We start from the raw sequence: 17,075 nt of genomic DNA, 5'->3' as shown, positions 1-17,075 counted from the left end.
ACATACAAAATTCATGCGGCCCACTGAACATGCCCCGCAGCACATCCCAACCGTGTAACGTGAATATCTCCCAATGACAACTTTGGGATGCACGCTGAAATGTGCTTGCGGAGCATCCATGTGGCGCATATGTGAACTCTGTCATACATGGCAATACAAGGAGTGATTGTGTGAATGCGTGATCATAATTCATTCCCACAGCATATGATTTACGTACTAACATTTGTTTAATATATATTTTGCAAGAGAAAAAAAAAACAATGGGCATGACATGGAAGAGAGAAGTAGAGAACGACACGGCCAAAAAGGAGGATTATTGTAAGCGATCATATATAAAAAAATTGGGAAAGGCTTACAATGACGATGACGAGGTTGAAGTCTGAGGGGATGTATCTTTTCCGTAAGATCTTGATTTGGACGAGGAAAAAAGTTCACGAGGGACCCATTTAATTGATACTTGATAGTGGTGGTTGATTCTTCATTATCTGTATCACCATTATTAAAAAGGTCAAAATTATTGATCAATTTATCTGGGGCAGATGGCCGTTTGGTTTGTGAGATCAAGCTCCTCTCTTATTCGAGTCTTGTGCCGTTTTCTCCCGTTTGCGTTTGCATGCCCGACACGTGTTATCAACGGACAAACATAACCTGAGTGCTGAGAGTGAGAAATAGAAACGCGCACGGATGACGGATACGCATGTTAACGTAACCTGGTCATTTTCTTGGGAATAGCCGAAAGGTACATTTTCACCTGTACCGAAAAACTTATCACCAATCAAACGGAATCATAAAAATGAAACCAAGAGGCTTAAATTGGAAGGGAGGGGTTATGAACTAATCATCCTCCAAGGCTCCAACTGTAATTCTGTATTTACGCTGACGCAATATGCATCGAACAGGATCACCCGACGATGAAGAAGAGGAGACGCTTAATCTGCTGCGCACAGGAAGATGTTCCCGATGTACGTATCTGGTGTCTTCTGACTAGCGTATAGATATCGTCTTGTGGGTAGGAGATCCGGACGCTTATCTGTATATGCCAGATCGGCTTCGGTCAGGACAAACCCGTGCTCAAACCGTCCCAATAATATCTTCCATGAACAAGAGTTGGGAGATATTCCCAATGCAAGGCTGTAAAGACTGTTAGAACGGGCATTGCCTTGACGGAAGCTGTGAGGACTGTATATGCAAGCGCCAGACGCTGAGACGCATACAACGAACGTTCAAGACTTGAAAGTTCTGTCTGTCTGTCATACCCAACTATAATTCGTCATGAAATGACCCAAGCAAAGCAAAGGGAGATGACGTGGACGTCCGTCAGATCTTTCCGCCGATCTTGCCGAGGAAGGCCAAAGTCGCCTTTGGAGAGAGAGAGAAAAGAAACCATTTGCTGTTGCCTCATGCCTGTTGGCTTTTCCCCCTTCTCAAAATTGGCTATCTGCTGTTCTGTTAATGAGGTCAGTCTAAAGTCTAATGGTTGGGACCTCCATCATTCATTTAATCTGCGTCCAATTTGTCCTTTTCCTGCAATGCTTCAATGACCAGGTTTCGGACATTCTAATGGATTTATGCGAATATGCTTTGTACTGACCGTTGTCCGTCGCCTTCGCTGCTTGGAAAGTCACATATTGGGCTGGTTTTGATGTTTTCTCAATTGGGTTTGTCTTCTTTCTATTGGAAAAGGGAGGAATTTTAGTTTGTTTTGAACAGTCTTTTTGTATATTGAGGATGTTCTCAATTTTCTTTTGTGTAATTTGAATTTCGGAGCCACGAATCGATGAATCTTGTGAAGTTTCTGGATATTGTCTTGGTCTATGTGGAGGTACCGGCGATATCCGATTCGGTGGTTTCTGCTTTGAGCTCAGAGTCTCGTTGCGCCTTAGTTTGGGGTCTGAAATTATTGCGAGATCCCGGATTATGTGATCTGGGTATTTGAAAACATAGGATTTTGGAAGGATGCAAGCGGTGGGGAGGTTGGGTAGCTACATCTCCCGAGGAGTTTATACAGTCTCCGGCCCCTTTCACCCTTTCGGTGGAGCTGTGGATATCATAGTAGTCCAACAGCAAGACGGGAGCTTCAAGTCGTCGCCTTGGTACGTTAGATTCGGGAAATTCCAAGGTGTTTTGAAGACAAGGGAAAAAGTGGTGACCATATCTGTCAATGAAGCCGAGGCCGGATTTCATATGTACTTGGATCACAAAGGAGAAGCTTACTTTCTCAAGGAGGTGGACAGCGAAAATGGAGATTTTGAACCTTCTTTTCTGTCCTCCGGAGAGGAGACGGATGAGCAATCTTTCAGAGGAGGAACAAAAGAGTCTCAGAGTTGCAACTCTGCTGCAAACCAACCGACTTCTGTTACTCCGATTGATGCGAGCAATGGTAAGATTGTGGCAAGGTCTCAGAGTTGCAACTTTGCTTCAAACCATCCGGCTTCTGTTACTCCGATTGATGCGAGCAATGGAAAGATTGTGACAAGGACGAATTCCCGTCGGCAGCGGATACTTGGGCTATTCAGACGGAAATCTTCCAAGGAGGACAGCAGGGCCGGTGATGGAGGCAGTGTTGGAATGGAAAGGGTAAGTTCGTTGGAGCGAGCAGAGTTAGCAGCTGACCTCATGGAGGTGAAATGGTCTACCAATCTGTTCACCAATAAACCTGGGGCCTCTACTACTATGCAAGCCATGGAAATTAATGGGGATTTGCAGGTTACTGATGGAAACGACCCAGGTAGCCAATCGCTACATGATAACGTGGAGAAGGATGTTGCTCTTCCTGTTGTACATGTAGAAACTACTACTTGTGACAATTCCGGGTACGAGTTAGGGAATACAGAGATCTCTGATGGTGTAACTAGTCATTATTCTAAACCACAGGACCAACCTGTGGAAACCTCCATATCAGAGGCAGGTGAATTGGACAAACATGATGTAACATCTGAAGTATCAACGTGTCAGGAGACAATGAGTGAATCTCTCTCCGAGAATGCGGTTCCTGATTTGCAGCATCTAGATTTAGTTGAGCTTGAAGTAACGCCAAACACTCATTTGTGTATAAAACAATATTCTGAAACTAAAATTCTTTTGAATAATGCTATACCGGAGGAAGATTGTGGAAACGAAAGAGTTCATTACTACATATACTCTGAAACGTCAGAGAGCTCAAATGTGAGGATGGATGAATCCTGTCAATCTGTTGAGACTACGGAGATTTCTCATGGAGGGTTTGAAGAGGTCCAAACTCATGCTGAGATTCCATGTGAAAGTGCCAGGATAATACCTGAGGTAAGGTCTGAACCAGAGTATGATTTATTCTCAGCCAAAGAAAATTTGAATAACATAGAATGTCCAGGAGAAACAGGTTCATCTGAGATTCTGGACACTGGAACCATCATGCAGAGTGAGCATAGTGCCGTTGATCCTGTTTTGATGAACACAGTAACAGAATGTGTTTCTTCCATTGATACATGCCCGGTTACTGTTGATGCTGACGAATCGGCAATACTAGAAGTTTTTCACCAAGATAAGATTGCTGATTATCTTACTCAGAAGAAGAATTTGAAAACTGAAAGACTGGAGGTTTCTGAGGATGGATTTCAAAAAATGGAAATTTCTTACTCTGACATCTCCAGTAATAATGAAGTGAATCTGGGAAAACCATCCATGGCTATAATGCCTCCTCCAGAAACCCTTAGTGTTGATTGCAAACTTGTTTCCATTGCAGAAGCAGAGATGCAGAATATCTGTACCCCTTCTAGACTTGACAACTTGATTTGTGAAGTCCAAGAGAAGGAGTATTTTGTGGAATACAATAAGATGGGCAACCTTTGTTCTTCACTGAAAATTTCTACTGAACAAGTGTCTGGTGTTGGTTCTGTCTGTGTGAAGGCAATAAATTCAAGCATTCCACCATTGGAAAGTCCAGAGGAAAATCAGTTCCTTTTCAGTGACATTGACAATTTTGTGGAGAGAGAGAACCGGCGCAAAGAGTTAATGTCTCCAGATTCTATGGGAACAGGAAGTTATCCTTTTATTACCCTGGAAGACATAGAAGATGAACATGAAGCAGTTATTAAAAATCATGAGTCATCCTCATCTTCAGACAATCTTCTTCAGGGGCATTTGCCAGAAGATTTTGAAGGCTTGCTTGGCAAACCAATGACTAAATCAAGTCCAATAAGCATTCCAAGGAATTGTATGCTGGAAACCACTGAAGATGAGCATGAATCAGTCAATAAAGATCAAGACTTGCTTTCATCTGAAGAGAAGCCTCTTCAGGAGCATTCACCAAGTGATTTTAACGGTTTGCTTGAGGACTCAATGACTAAATCAAGTCCAATTAGTATTCCAAGAAGTCATAAGGGTGTGGGAGAAGATACTGTGCGGTTGATAGAATCTCTACCAAATATCAGATCTCTTCTTGACAATTTGGAGGGATCTGATGTTGTTAACCATCTTAGCCATTCTCTGGACTCAAATTCTGGAAACTTCAAGTGGGGATTTCTTAGGAATGATGCTTCAAACTCTTTAAAGACAGATACAGACTCTGAACACAATTTAGTACAGGACCAGCTTGAGCTTGAAGATACTCAAACATCAGGGAAACTTGGAAATGTGTCAATCAACTCTGGAGTTGGTAAGAAGGCACGCTCAATGTGCACATTGTGACTCAATTACCTTTTGAGAATATTAGAATTCATCAAATTGTGAAAAACTCATTTACATTTGTGCAGAGATATCACTATGCAGGCACCTTCTACATGAAGGGATGGGTGATGATGCTGCATCTCAAGCATTTGATGCTGAAAAGGTGGATTTGGACAAGTTCACTTCTCTGGATCCTGATCTTGTGAAAAATGATAGGCTTGTCATAAGGATTGGTGGCCGTTATTTCCCATGGGATGCAGCTGCACCAATTGTTCTAGGGATGGGTGCATTTGAGCATCAACAAATCTTTGAGCCAGAAGGAATAATAGCTGTTAACAAAGTCAAGAGAACTAATGAAGTAGATGCGTCAAGAGCCATTGTTCCTTCTGGTGGAAGCTGGAAGCTTTGGCCTTTTTCTTTCAGAAGATCAAAAACCATGAGCTCTGTCCAGCTATCTCAGGGTGGCACTGAAGCTTCTGATGCTGCCAATCCTTCGGAGAAGACACATAATATGATTGCAGATAAAAATGAGTGCACTACTGCCAAAGTCACTAAAAAGAAGGTGAGATCAATTGTTCCAACATCTGAACAGCTAGCAACCTTGGATCTGAAGGAAGGACAGAACATGATAACCTTCACGTTCTCAACTGCAATGCTGGGGAAACAACAGGTTGCTATTTTTGATTAACTGATTTATTTATTTATTTTTTGCTTTTTAACCAAGATTCTCCTTTCCTACATATGAAATAAGATATTCTTGAACAGGTTGATGCTAGAATTTACTTGTGGAAATGGAACACTCGCATAGTTGTTTCAGATGTTGATGGTACAATTACCAAGTGAGACCTCCTGGCATAGTTTTCAGTTCTATTTCTGTGAATTTTCTCCCTCACTGGTGGTATCCTCTTTTATATGGGTAATCAGTAAGGGGCAGCATAATTTTCAGTTCAATTTTGTTGCATCTTAAAAGTCAGCATGAAGATTGGTTTAAAACATGATAAAAAGAATAAAAACTCCAAAATAGAAGATCATGGTTAAATAAAATCAAATAAAGCAAGACGGATGAAAGAAAAAATAGGAGCAGATTCATGAAGACTCTTATATAGGGAGGGCCTCACAATAATGGCAAAGAGGACTCACACATCAAAAAAATCATTAGAATTCCATAGAAGCTCCACTTCTTATTTCCTCCCTCAAAACAGTATCATGAGTATCTGAAGATACCACCTATGAACATTTTGTAGATTATGTAGTAATTGATTTGATTGGAGCTATAAATATAGCAAGGCATCAACCTAGTGCTTTGTTGCTTAGCCTCCTTGGCTATAAACCATGTTTCTGGTGCAATGCCATCTGTGCGCTTTTGCATCAGAGCCCTCATAGGTAGTACAGCTATGTAAAGCTCTTTTCTTCTTCATGAAATTATTTGTATACTTTCTGTTTATGGTCAGATTTTTAATTTCTTACAGTTTTTTTTTTTTTTTTGACGAAAACTTACCATTGTAATGGATGAATGTGCCTCCTACCACATTGCATCCTTGCCACAGATCAGATGTTCTTGGACAATTCATGCCTTTGGTTGGAAGAGATTGGTCACAAACAGGTGTTGCACATCTATTTTCAGCAATTAAGGTTTGTCGCATCTTATTGTCTGATTTTGCACTGAGAGTTTGGATTTTAAAATTCTCTTTCAACTGAAGGCAGTAATTCACATGATACTCTGAACACTTTGTGCTTTTCTTGCATTGCTACAACCACACCTTGATAAAAAGTGGGACCTTGATGGAACCTGTATTTCCTACCCAGGAGGTCTGTTAGGCTAGAAATTTGTTGAATCTTATTATCCCAATTTTTCTATAATCAGAACCCTTTCTTTTTTTGGAGAGTTTTCAAGTTAAAATATTCTTGGGATGTCAAACTAATTAGTTTGGCAACAGCACACTTGGTATTTTTCATGGCAGTGATGTTCTTGTGCATTGCAGGAAAATGGGTATCAGTTACTTTTCCTAAGTGCACGTTCAATTTCTCAGGCATATCTCACAAGGCAGTTCCTTTTCAATCTTAAGCAGGTGATGTATAGCAAGTAAAATATGAAAATTTAATATTCATAATAAGAATTTTACATGATTTTTTTTATCAGCAGGAATTTACATGATTTTTGGTATTGTTTTTTTTTTTTTTTTTTTTTTTTTTAAGGTAGTGTATTATATTTTTTTCTAACCAATACCATCTTCCTTGCATCTTGTAGGATGGGAAGGCACTACCAGATGGACCTGTTGTCATTTCCCCTGATGGACTTTTTCCTTCCCTATATCGAGAAGGCTAGTGGTGCATCTGCATTTTTTATTATTATAATTGATGTATTTATCTCTTTGGTTAACCTGATGTCAAAATTCATGCATACTTTTTTGTTGGTCAAAGGATGCACCAAACTGAAGTCAACTCAGACTTTTGTGTTAGGTTGACAGCTAAAGGCTGAAGTGCTGTAGTCGAAGTAGCAGAAGAGAGAAGAAGACCAAGAGATGCTGAGAATGTCGAACTGAATAACCCAGTTGACAGTACTATTATTTATATTAGAGTATGGTACAATGTTACAGAAAAAGACTAGAATGCCCCTGATTAGTGATGGGACACCCAGACAACTTAAAACACTAAACAAACTTAGGCCCATTAACACAAGCCCAGTACATAACAACTTAAACTCAAATACAGGCTAATAAGAACTCTTATCAGCCGAACCATCAATACCTAAAAAACCTTCAACCTAACACTCCCCCTCAAGCTAAGCATGGATGTCAATCATGTTTAGCTTGCCAAGAAGGTCCATGAACTTTCCTGCAGCCAACCCTTTAGTCAGTGCATCTGCAATTTGCATCTCAGATGGAGTGTAAGGAATGCAGAGTTCTCCCGAGACTATTCTCTCTCTAACAAAATGTCGATCAATCTCAATATTTTTGTCTTGTCACGTTGCACAGGGTTATTTGCAATGTTGATGGAAGCCTTGTTGTCACAATACAGTCTGAGAGGACCCTCAGCTTTAATACCAAGCTCATTAAGAAGGGCCCTGAGCCATGGGAGTTCAACAACCCCGTGAGTTATAGCTCGATATTCTACTTCCGCACTTGATCTAGCAACTACATTCTGCTTCTTACTGTGCCATGTGACCAGGTTCTCTCCCACAAATGTACAATTCTATTGTTTTTCCTGAATAGAATTCCCTTTCCTGGGCAAGTCTTCAAGTACCTGAGAATCCTTTCAACTGCTTTCATATGAGGGATCTTTGGAGAGTGCATGAACCGACTGACAATATGCACAACATAAGCAATATCTGGCCGAGTGAGGGATAAGTATATTAGCTTCCCTACCAATTTTTGGTATCTCTCTCTTTCACAGTAGTCCTCCCCTACTGATTCCTGTAGGCCATGATTCTGTTATATTGGAGTATCTGCTGGCCTACACCCCATCATGCTTGTTTCCTCTAGGAGGTCAAGAACATACTTCCGCTGACATATGTAGATTCCCTCTCTTGACCTAGCAACTTCAATCCCAAGAAAATATCTCAAATGGCCCAAGTCTTTGATCTCAAATTCCGAAGCTAGAAACTCCTTCAGTCTTTTTATCTCTTCCAAGTCATTCTCGATAATTACCGTATCATCCACATAAGCAATGAGTGCAGTAAGTTTGCTATCCTGTCTCCTTATGAACAAGGTATGGTCTGCACCACTCTGAGTGTACCCCACTTTCTTCATGGCCCCACAAAGCCTCTCAAACCATGCACGGGGAGATTGCTTCAACCCATATAATGCTTTCCTCAGTTTGCACACCTTTCTACCAAAGTCATAGCCTGGTGGAGGTTCCATAAATATCTCTTCATGAAGGTCACCATTTAGGAAGGAATTCTTCACATCCAGCTGATGAAGTTCCCATGAAAAATTTGCTGCTAGTGACAGTATAACCCGAATCGTGTTGAGCTTTGCTATTGGGGCAAAGGTTTCTTTGTAGTCAATCCCTTCTTTTTGAGTAAACCCCTTTGCCACAAGTCTGGCCTTGTACCTTTCAATGGACCCGTCCTCCCTGTGCTTTACAGTAAACACCCACTTGCACCCAACAGTGCTCTTCCCCTCTGGCAGATTCACTAATTCCCAAGTTCTTGCTTTCATTAGGGCTTTCATCTCTTCATTCATAGCTTCTTCCACCTTGGATCAGACACAACCTCTGAGTACCTAGAAGGAACACACACAGAGGAAAGAGCAGATACAAAGGAGTGATAGGTAGGAGATAAATGTGAGTAAGAAACAAAATCAGCAATGGGGTGCCGAGTGGTGCAAGAGCGGATAGGCTTACGGAGAGCAATAGGAAGATCCAAATCAGAAGCATGTGAGTTGGAATTACCTTGGATTGTAGAGACAGATTGATCCGAGTCCAACTGGTTGCTGTCATGAGGTTGGGGGCCCCTTTTTCTTCTGTTGTATGTGAGTATCTCTTTCTGTTGCCTACTGGAGCCTTCAGGAACATCTGCAGCATCAAGAGAAGTAATTGGCATAGTGGGAGCCTCACTGGGTTGACCCGGAATGCCACAACAAGGAGTAGAAGAAGAGGATGGAAGACCCGAGCAGATAGGGGAACAAAAAAGGAGGGAGAATGAGAATCCTCTTCCATCCCACTAGTCTCCCCCTGAAGAGGATTCTGAGAAGACTGAAAATAGGGTTGAGACTCAAAGAAGACCACATCTCTGGTGACATACTTTCTCTTGGAGACAGGGTCATAACACTTGTAACCCTTTTGTGTAGGAGAGTACCCCAAGAATATTCCCTTTGTAGCCTTAGGATCCAACTTAGTCTTTTTTGGATCTTTCACACGTATGAAACATATACAACCAAAGACCCGAGGAGGAAGGGGAAAGTCTGGAAGAGTGGGACACAAAACAGAGAAAGGGGTTTTCATACCCAACACCTTAGATGGCATCCGATTTATCAGATATGATGCAGTAAGGACAACTTGAGACCAGTATTGCTTGAAGAGGATTCTGAGAAGACTGAAAATAGGGTTGAGACTCAAAGAAGACCACATCTCTGGTGACATACTTTCTCTTGGAGACAGGGTCATAACACTTGTAACCCTTTTGTGTAGGAGAGTACCCCAATAATATTCCCTTTGTAGCCTTAGGATCCAACTTAGTCTTCTTTGGATCTTTCACACGTATGAAACATATACAGCCAAAGACCCGAGGAGGAAGGGGAAAGTCTGGAAGAGTGGGACACAAAACAGAGAAAGGGGTTTTCATACCCAACACCTTAGATGGCATCCGATTTATCAGATATGATGCAGTAAGGACAACTTGAGACCAGTATTGCTTGAAGAGGATTCTGAGAAGACTGAAAATAGGGTTGAGACTCAAAGAAGACCACATCTCTGATGACATACTTTCTCTTGGAGACAGGGTCATAACACTTGTAACCCTTTTGTGTAGGAGAGTACCCCAATAATATTCCCTTTGTAGCCTTAGGATCCAACTTAGTCTTCTTTGGATCTTTCACACGTATGAAACATATACAGCCAAAGACCCGAGGAGGAAGGGGAAAGTCTGGAAGAGTGGGACACAAAACAGAGAAAGGGGTTTTCATACCCAACACCTTAGATGGCATCCGATTTATCAGATATGATGTAGTAAGTACAACTTGAGACCAGTATTGCTTGGGGACTTTGTGCTGGAATAGTAAGGCTCGAGCTGTCTCCAATAGATGTCTATTCTTGCGCTCAGCAACCCCATTCTGCTGAGGGCTATTAGCACAGGATGACTGATGTAATATGCCAGCATCTTTCATGAATAAGTTCAAGGATTTTTCAAAGTATTCAGCAACATTATCTGACCTGAATTGCTTAATCTTCTTATTAAACTGTGTTTCAATCATCTTGCAAAATGCCATAGTTATCCGTGGTACTTCATCCCGTCCTTTTAACAGGTAGATCCATGTGCATCGAGAGTAGTGGTCAATAAAATTGATAAAGTACTGGAAACCATCAAGAGAAACAATGGGTGAAGGGCCCCAGACATCAGAATGAACCAAATCAAAAAGAGCACAAATTTCATTATTGGAAATTGGATAAACAGTTCTACATTGTTTTGACATTTGACATACTTCACAGATTAAACTCTGACTTGAAATGCCCTTAAACAATTCGGGAAACAACATTTCTAATGAAGAGAAAGACACATGACCTAGCCTAGCATGCCAAAGATGCAACCTAGCTATTGACTCCACACTCTCCGGATTACTAGCAACAGATGCTTGTAAGGCTGAACCAATGTCTGCATCAAAATAGTAGAGGCCTCCATACTCATGACCGCTCCCAATCGTTCTCCTCGTCAATCTGTCCTAGAAGACATAATGAGTAGGAAAAAAAGTTATACTACAGTTCAAATTTTTGGTAAGTTTTGAAACAGACAAAAGATTTGAGGTAAGACTGGGAACATGTAAAACTAATTTAAGAGAGGTCATTGCTTAGGTCAACCACCCCCTTTCTAGAGATGGTGGAGAAAGACCCGTCAGCAACTCTCATCTTATCCTGACCAAACAACAAATGATACGAAGAGAATATGGAGGACATATGTGTCATGTGGTCAGTAGCATCGGAATCAATAACCCAAGAAGTAGAGTCAATAGAGCTAGTGGCACTGAAGGCAGAGACTGTACCTGATTTGGCAAGAGATGTGGAAGCAAAAGAATTATTCCTTAGACGGGCTAATGCCCTGCTAAGGACCTCTACCTCACTAGCAGTGAAGCCCAAAGCACCAGTTCCAGAGGAATCAGCAACCTGTCCCATAGGAGAAGAAGGCACTGTTGGTATATTCTGTGAGTTGTCACCATTGTTGCTGGTGACAAGATTCCCACTTTCCGCATGACCCTTCTGTTGTTTCTTGTCCTTTCTTAATGCAACTGGCTTCAGGTGAGGGTACAGGACCCAATACTTTTCTTTTACATGTCTCTCACCACCACAATGAGTACACTTGAGGTGCTTCTTGTCTGGATGTCTGTTTCCCTTAGTAGAAACCATGGCTGAATGTTCTCCAAATTGTTCAGTTGGTTGAGTCTGGGAGTCAACTTGCATCTCCTTTCTCCTGACTTCTTCATTCCTCACCAGATAATAAACATGGTGTAACTCGGGCAATTCATCTCTCCCCATAATTTGTGACCTTATACCCTCATACACTGGGTCCAGACCAGCCAAGAACTTGAAGGCTCTGCTCTCTTCAATCTGCTTATCATGTCTCTCCTTGTCCCTGGCATTTTCCCAATCTAATATCAAGTGATGGTCAAGTTCTTCCCAAAGACCTTCTAGAGTTGCAAAGTATGTGGCAACTGTCATATCACCTTGCCTTAAGGTAGCAATGTCTTGATTCAATCTGTAGATTCTAGCATTGTTTTTCTTCTGTCCATAGGTCTTAGACACTTTTTCCCAAATCTTGACTGCTGTAGGAAAGTGATCACCTTGCCTTAAGGTAGCAATGTCTTGATTCAATCTGTAGATTCTAGCATTGTTTTTCTTCTGTCCATAGGTCTTAGACACTTTTTCCCAAATCTTGACTGCTGTAGGAAAGTGATGAACAGTCCTGGCAACTCGAGGAGTCATAGAGGCAAGCAACCAGGACATAACTGTGGCATTCTCCTTGTGCCACACAGCATACTCTGTACTGCCAACTTCAGGTTATTTCTTGCTCCCATCTAGGTAGCCTGTGAGATCACGGGAAGTAATAAACAACATTGCGGAAACTGACCACTCCCTGAAGTTGTATTCATCCAGCAGCACACTTGTAATCTGCAAGCTGTGCAGATTAGGGTTTTCCAAATTTGAAGGCCTTGCCGCAGGTCTGTTATCCCTAGAAGAAACCTCTCCGGATATTGAAGACATCTTGACTGCAGCCTCTGTGTAGATGACACTGATTAAGACTAGCCGAAGCAGTTCTGGAGCAGGTTCTGATTAGCCGAAGTGATCACAGCAGGTTCTGACAGTTCTCAACACAGTTTCAGACTTGCCAAGACTGTCACAGTTCTGAAGCATTCAGTTACAGCAGCAAGTGAGGAGTTCTGGGCTGGTAACCGACCTGGAACTAAGGGCTCTCCACTATTGTGCTATGCAGACTCCACTTGAACTTCGAGTACTGCAACTGTAAAGAGAGTGCCCCTCCTTACGGCCAATACTAGGACTGCTGAAATCAGTCCTCAACTAGGTCTGTCCTATACAGACCTCTCTTAGCAGTTGAATAGCTGCTAACTACTAGAAACAGTCTAATAGGACATCAGCTTCTGGGTCTTACTTCCCTTGCGCCCTATAACCAAGGGAAACCCTAGGTTCGAACTTTGTGTTGTTCTCCTGCAACCGTAGGGTTTCACAGCAGCAACCAAGATGAAAAAAAAGAAGAAGAAAAACAGCAGGAGAGAGGAGATGGCGTCGGCTGTAACCAGGAAGGTGCTCAATGCTCTGATACCATGAAAGTTGAAGTGCTGTAGTCGAAGTAGCAGAAGAGAAAAGAAGACCAAGAGATGCTGAGAATGTCGAACTGAATAACCCAGTCGACAGTACTATTATTTATATTAGAGTATAGTACAATGTTACAGAAAAAGACTGGAATGCCCCTGATTAGTGATGGGACACCCAGACAACTTAAAACACTAAACAAACTTAGGCCCATTAACACAGGCCCAGTACATAACAACTTAAACTCAAATACAGGCTAATAAGAACTCTTATCAGCCGAACCATCAATACATAAAAAACCTTCAACCTAACAACAGCCAACATGGAAACCTTTAGCCAGTGGATAAACTAATCTTAAACAAAAGACCTTTTACTTGAACTGCCTTACATATACTGTGAGGAGTGTGTTTCAGTCTCATAAATGACAACTTAGGATATATTGTGGCAATTATAATTAGATAAAAGCAAATAAAAATCACCAACAAATATTGACGAGTGAAGAAAGAGAGATTGCTCACTGCAACTTATGAAATTTTGTCAATCATCCATGCCACATGGCAGGCAAGACCCATGTTTGCGACATGCATTTTATTGATTGGAAACATCTATGCAGGTTCAGTTCTGTGCAGTCACTGCATTTCCTCCAGTCTTGCAGGGCTAAAATATAAAATCTACATCCATTTCTTTATTTGAGTTTCTAAGCCCAAGAGGAAGTGCTGGGCTCATAGCCATGGCATAGAACATGAATACGTTCAGTTACAAAATCCAGGTCAAATCCAGTCAACGTGATTTTCCAGGCACAAAAAAACCTTCAACCTAACAACAGCCAACATGGAAACCTTTAGCCAGTGGATAAACTAATCTTAAACAAAAGACCTTTTACTTGAACTGCCTTACATATACTGTGAGGAGTGTGTTTCAGTCTCATAAATGACAACTTAGGATATATTGTGGCAATTATAATTAGATAAAAGCAAATAAAAATCACCAACAAATATTGACGAGTGAAGAAAGAGAGATTGCTCACTGCAACTTATGAAATTTTGTCAATCATCCATGCCACATGGCAGGCAAGACCCATGTTTGCGACATGCATTTTATTGATTGGAAACATCTATGCAGGTTCAGTTCTGTGCAGTCACTGCATTTCCTCCAGTCTTGCAGGGCTAAAATATAAAATCTACATCCATTTCTTTATTTGAGTTTCTAAGCCCAAGAGGAAGTGCTGGGCTCATAGCCATGGCATAGAACATGAATACGTTCAGTTACAAAATCCAGGTCAAATCCAGTCAACGTGATTTTCCAGGCACAAAATTTCAACAAAATGACCTTGAGTTGGTAAATGAAGCAAATAATGACCCCATGCAGCCTTGTCAGAAAGGATGGGATTTAGCCCAAAGTACCTGTTTAATGGAATTTGGATGATAGAGATGGTTGATTATGCTGCTATATCAAATGTTTGGTTCCGTGGACATGCTCCATTTCATTTTTCACTAGTTTCTCCAGCCTGCATACCACATAACTGCACTTTTTTTGCATGTAAATCTAGTATTCTGATTTATGTCTTATTAAAACAGACAACTTTTTTGATTTCTAGTCTAGTTTTCTTGATTATGCACAATGTCCTGATCAAATAAAATAATAAAAAAATATCCTGATCAAATAATCACGACCACTTATTTTGTACAAGATCATGTGATCCAGCATCTGTATGATTTTTCCGAAGATAAAAGTAAAATTTATTAGAGAAAAAGAAGAGTACAAGAAAGGTGGTCATTGGTCACCCGAGAAAGGAAATACAAAAATAAAAGAAAAAACAACCCATCACCAACATCTGTATGATTAAGAGTGCCATATCTCCAAATCCTGAAATAAAATAGATAAATCCATCTGATATGTTCCTTAACCAAAGGACTTCTACTCGGAGATGGTGCACCTTGGGTGGGCCAAAGGCTTGATGAAATGGCATATTCGTTTATTATCTGTAAATGAGCTGGCAACAACAATGGGCTGAGTTCCATTACAACATGAATATTTTCTTTTGTCCAACAGGTATTATGGTGGCATTGGTTATGCCATCTAATTGATCAGTCATTTTCTCTTAGTAGTCCTAGTGTCAGCAAGAATAATATAAAATTTTCTCCTTCCAACTTAATTTTGTTCAAATTTCAATTAGGATATCTTCCTATTACCAAATTTCAATTATGGTGGCATTGGTTATTATCTTATTGAAGCTGGATTAGACCTGTTGTGATTACAATTGTATTGATCACTTTTGTACTTCAAATACATAGTCTAAAAGAAATCTCTTATCCTATATTCTTTTCACAGTAATCAGAAGGGCTCCTCATGAATTCAAAATCACATGCCTAGAGGTTAGTACCCTGCTACTAAATACAATGTGTGCAATATATGTGATTCTCAAACCTAAATTATTAACTGCTATTTTGAGCACTTATTTAAGGTTTAAGGTGTTAGTTGAGGATTCACATTTTTTGGTCTTGATGTTGTGGGAATCTTTATTTCTATTTTTTGTTGGTTAATAAGTTTATTTATAAATTTATATTTGACAAATGCAAAAGAAATAAAATGATCCTATAAAGCTTATTGAACACTTTGACACATTGAAAAATACACCGACTCTTTTGTTTTATAAAGTACATTTAATTTTGTAATGAAACGTTATAAACACATTGACACAACACCAAGGTCTAATGCAAACAAACAAAATCAGCCTTGGAACAATAAATAAAAATGGTATCTGCATTTCTATGTGTATATCTCTCATCAAAGAGCAAAGGGAGAGATTCCATCAATTATCTCCATGACACTCACAAACAAAGCACTCCCCAAGGAAGGCTATATAGTCCAGCATGGCTTCCCAAGACCATAGATATTCTTTCTAGTTTGGAAGAGATTTGTATCCCCTCACTTCTCCCAAGTTTTTGGCAATTTCATAAATTTTAGTTTTCCCTTTTTGGTTTTTATCCAGATTTTCCTCTATTTTAATTGTCCTTTTGATCACTTTTTGGTTTATTTAGGGATTGTTTTATAACAAGTGAAGTGGTTGAACTGAATGGTGCATTGATTTGTGTGAATGATTCGATTAACACTAGTTCAGTCCTAGGTTTGAGATAAGTAAGAAGAAAAGAACAAGAAGAAGAGAAAGAAGAGAAGAGAATAAGAAAGGGTTTGGTCCGAGAAGAGAAAAAGTCAGTCTCTCTCAGCCGACCCCCTTTATATTTATACTCTTTGTATTAGATTACAAAAGACAAATCGATCCCTCATTAAATGGGACACACAAATTAAACCCAAACAAAATAGACAATTCAACCTTAATAGATAGACAAATGACTTAACTACCCTTGTATTGTCGATTCTAACACTCCCCCTCAAGTGGGAGAGTATATATCATATAGTCTCAGCTTGTTAAATATGTAATCCACTCTTCCCCGACTCAACCCTTTTGTAAAGAAATCTGCCCACTGGTTTCCTAAACTCACATGAGCTGTATTTGTCACTCCACTGCTCACCTTTTCTCTTACAAAGTGGCAATCAACTTCAATATGCTTTGTTCTCTCGTGAAATATTGGATTAGAAGAAATGTGGCTGCAACTTGGCCATCACAGTACAACCTCATGGGTCTGTCAACTGAGAACCCCATCTCCTGCAAAAGATTTTTCAGCCACACTAGTTCACATGTAGTATGAGCCATAGCCCTGTATTCGACTTCAACACTGCTTCTTGCTACCACAGTTTGTTTCTTGCTCTTCCAAGTTACCATATTGCCACCAAGGAAGGTACAATACCCTGTAGTGGATCTCCTATCAGACACAGATCTGACCCAATCAACATATATGCATCCCTCTATCTCAAGAGTTCCTCAACTCTTGTATAACAGTCCATGACCTGGAGCTCCCTTCAAGTACCTAACAATTCTTAGAGCTGCCTCC

General features: G+C 40.5%; 1 protein-coding gene across 3 annotated transcripts in view; it reads left to right on the top strand.

Annotated features, from left to right (window-relative positions):
- Positions 1-1,381: 1,381 nt before the first annotated feature.
- The window catches only part of LOC104606026 (phosphatidate phosphatase PAH2-like), a 29,502-nt gene continuing 13,808 nt past the window's right edge, over positions 1,382-17,075 (top strand). For 2 of the 3 annotated variants that reach the window (XM_010271031.3, XM_088888079.1), the window contains exons 1-7: positions 1,382-4,633; positions 4,731-5,314; positions 5,410-5,483; positions 6,192-6,276; positions 6,627-6,713; positions 6,893-6,965; positions 15,454-15,497. In XM_010271031.3, the coding sequence (XP_010269333.1) occupies positions 1,957-4,633; positions 4,731-5,314; positions 5,410-5,483; positions 6,192-6,276; positions 6,627-6,713; positions 6,893-6,965; positions 15,454-15,497 (3,624 nt within the window). In that variant the 5' untranslated portion in view covers positions 1,382-1,956. Of the gene's footprint in view, positions 4,634-4,730; positions 5,315-5,409; positions 5,484-6,191; positions 6,277-6,626; positions 6,714-6,892; positions 6,972-15,453; positions 15,498-17,075 lie in introns of those variants that run through there. The other variant, XM_088888080.1, reaches the window with a different exon arrangement.

The sequence above is a fragment of the Nelumbo nucifera genome, chromosome 5 (assembly GCF_055504915.1).
Source record: "Nelumbo nucifera cultivar China Antique chromosome 5, China Antique-T2T, whole genome shotgun sequence".
Classification (NCBI taxonomy): Eukaryota; Viridiplantae; Streptophyta; class Magnoliopsida; order Proteales; family Nelumbonaceae; genus Nelumbo; species Nelumbo nucifera.
The sequence above is the reverse complement of the archived record's forward strand: the minus strand, read 5'-3'. Positions and strand labels throughout refer to the sequence as shown.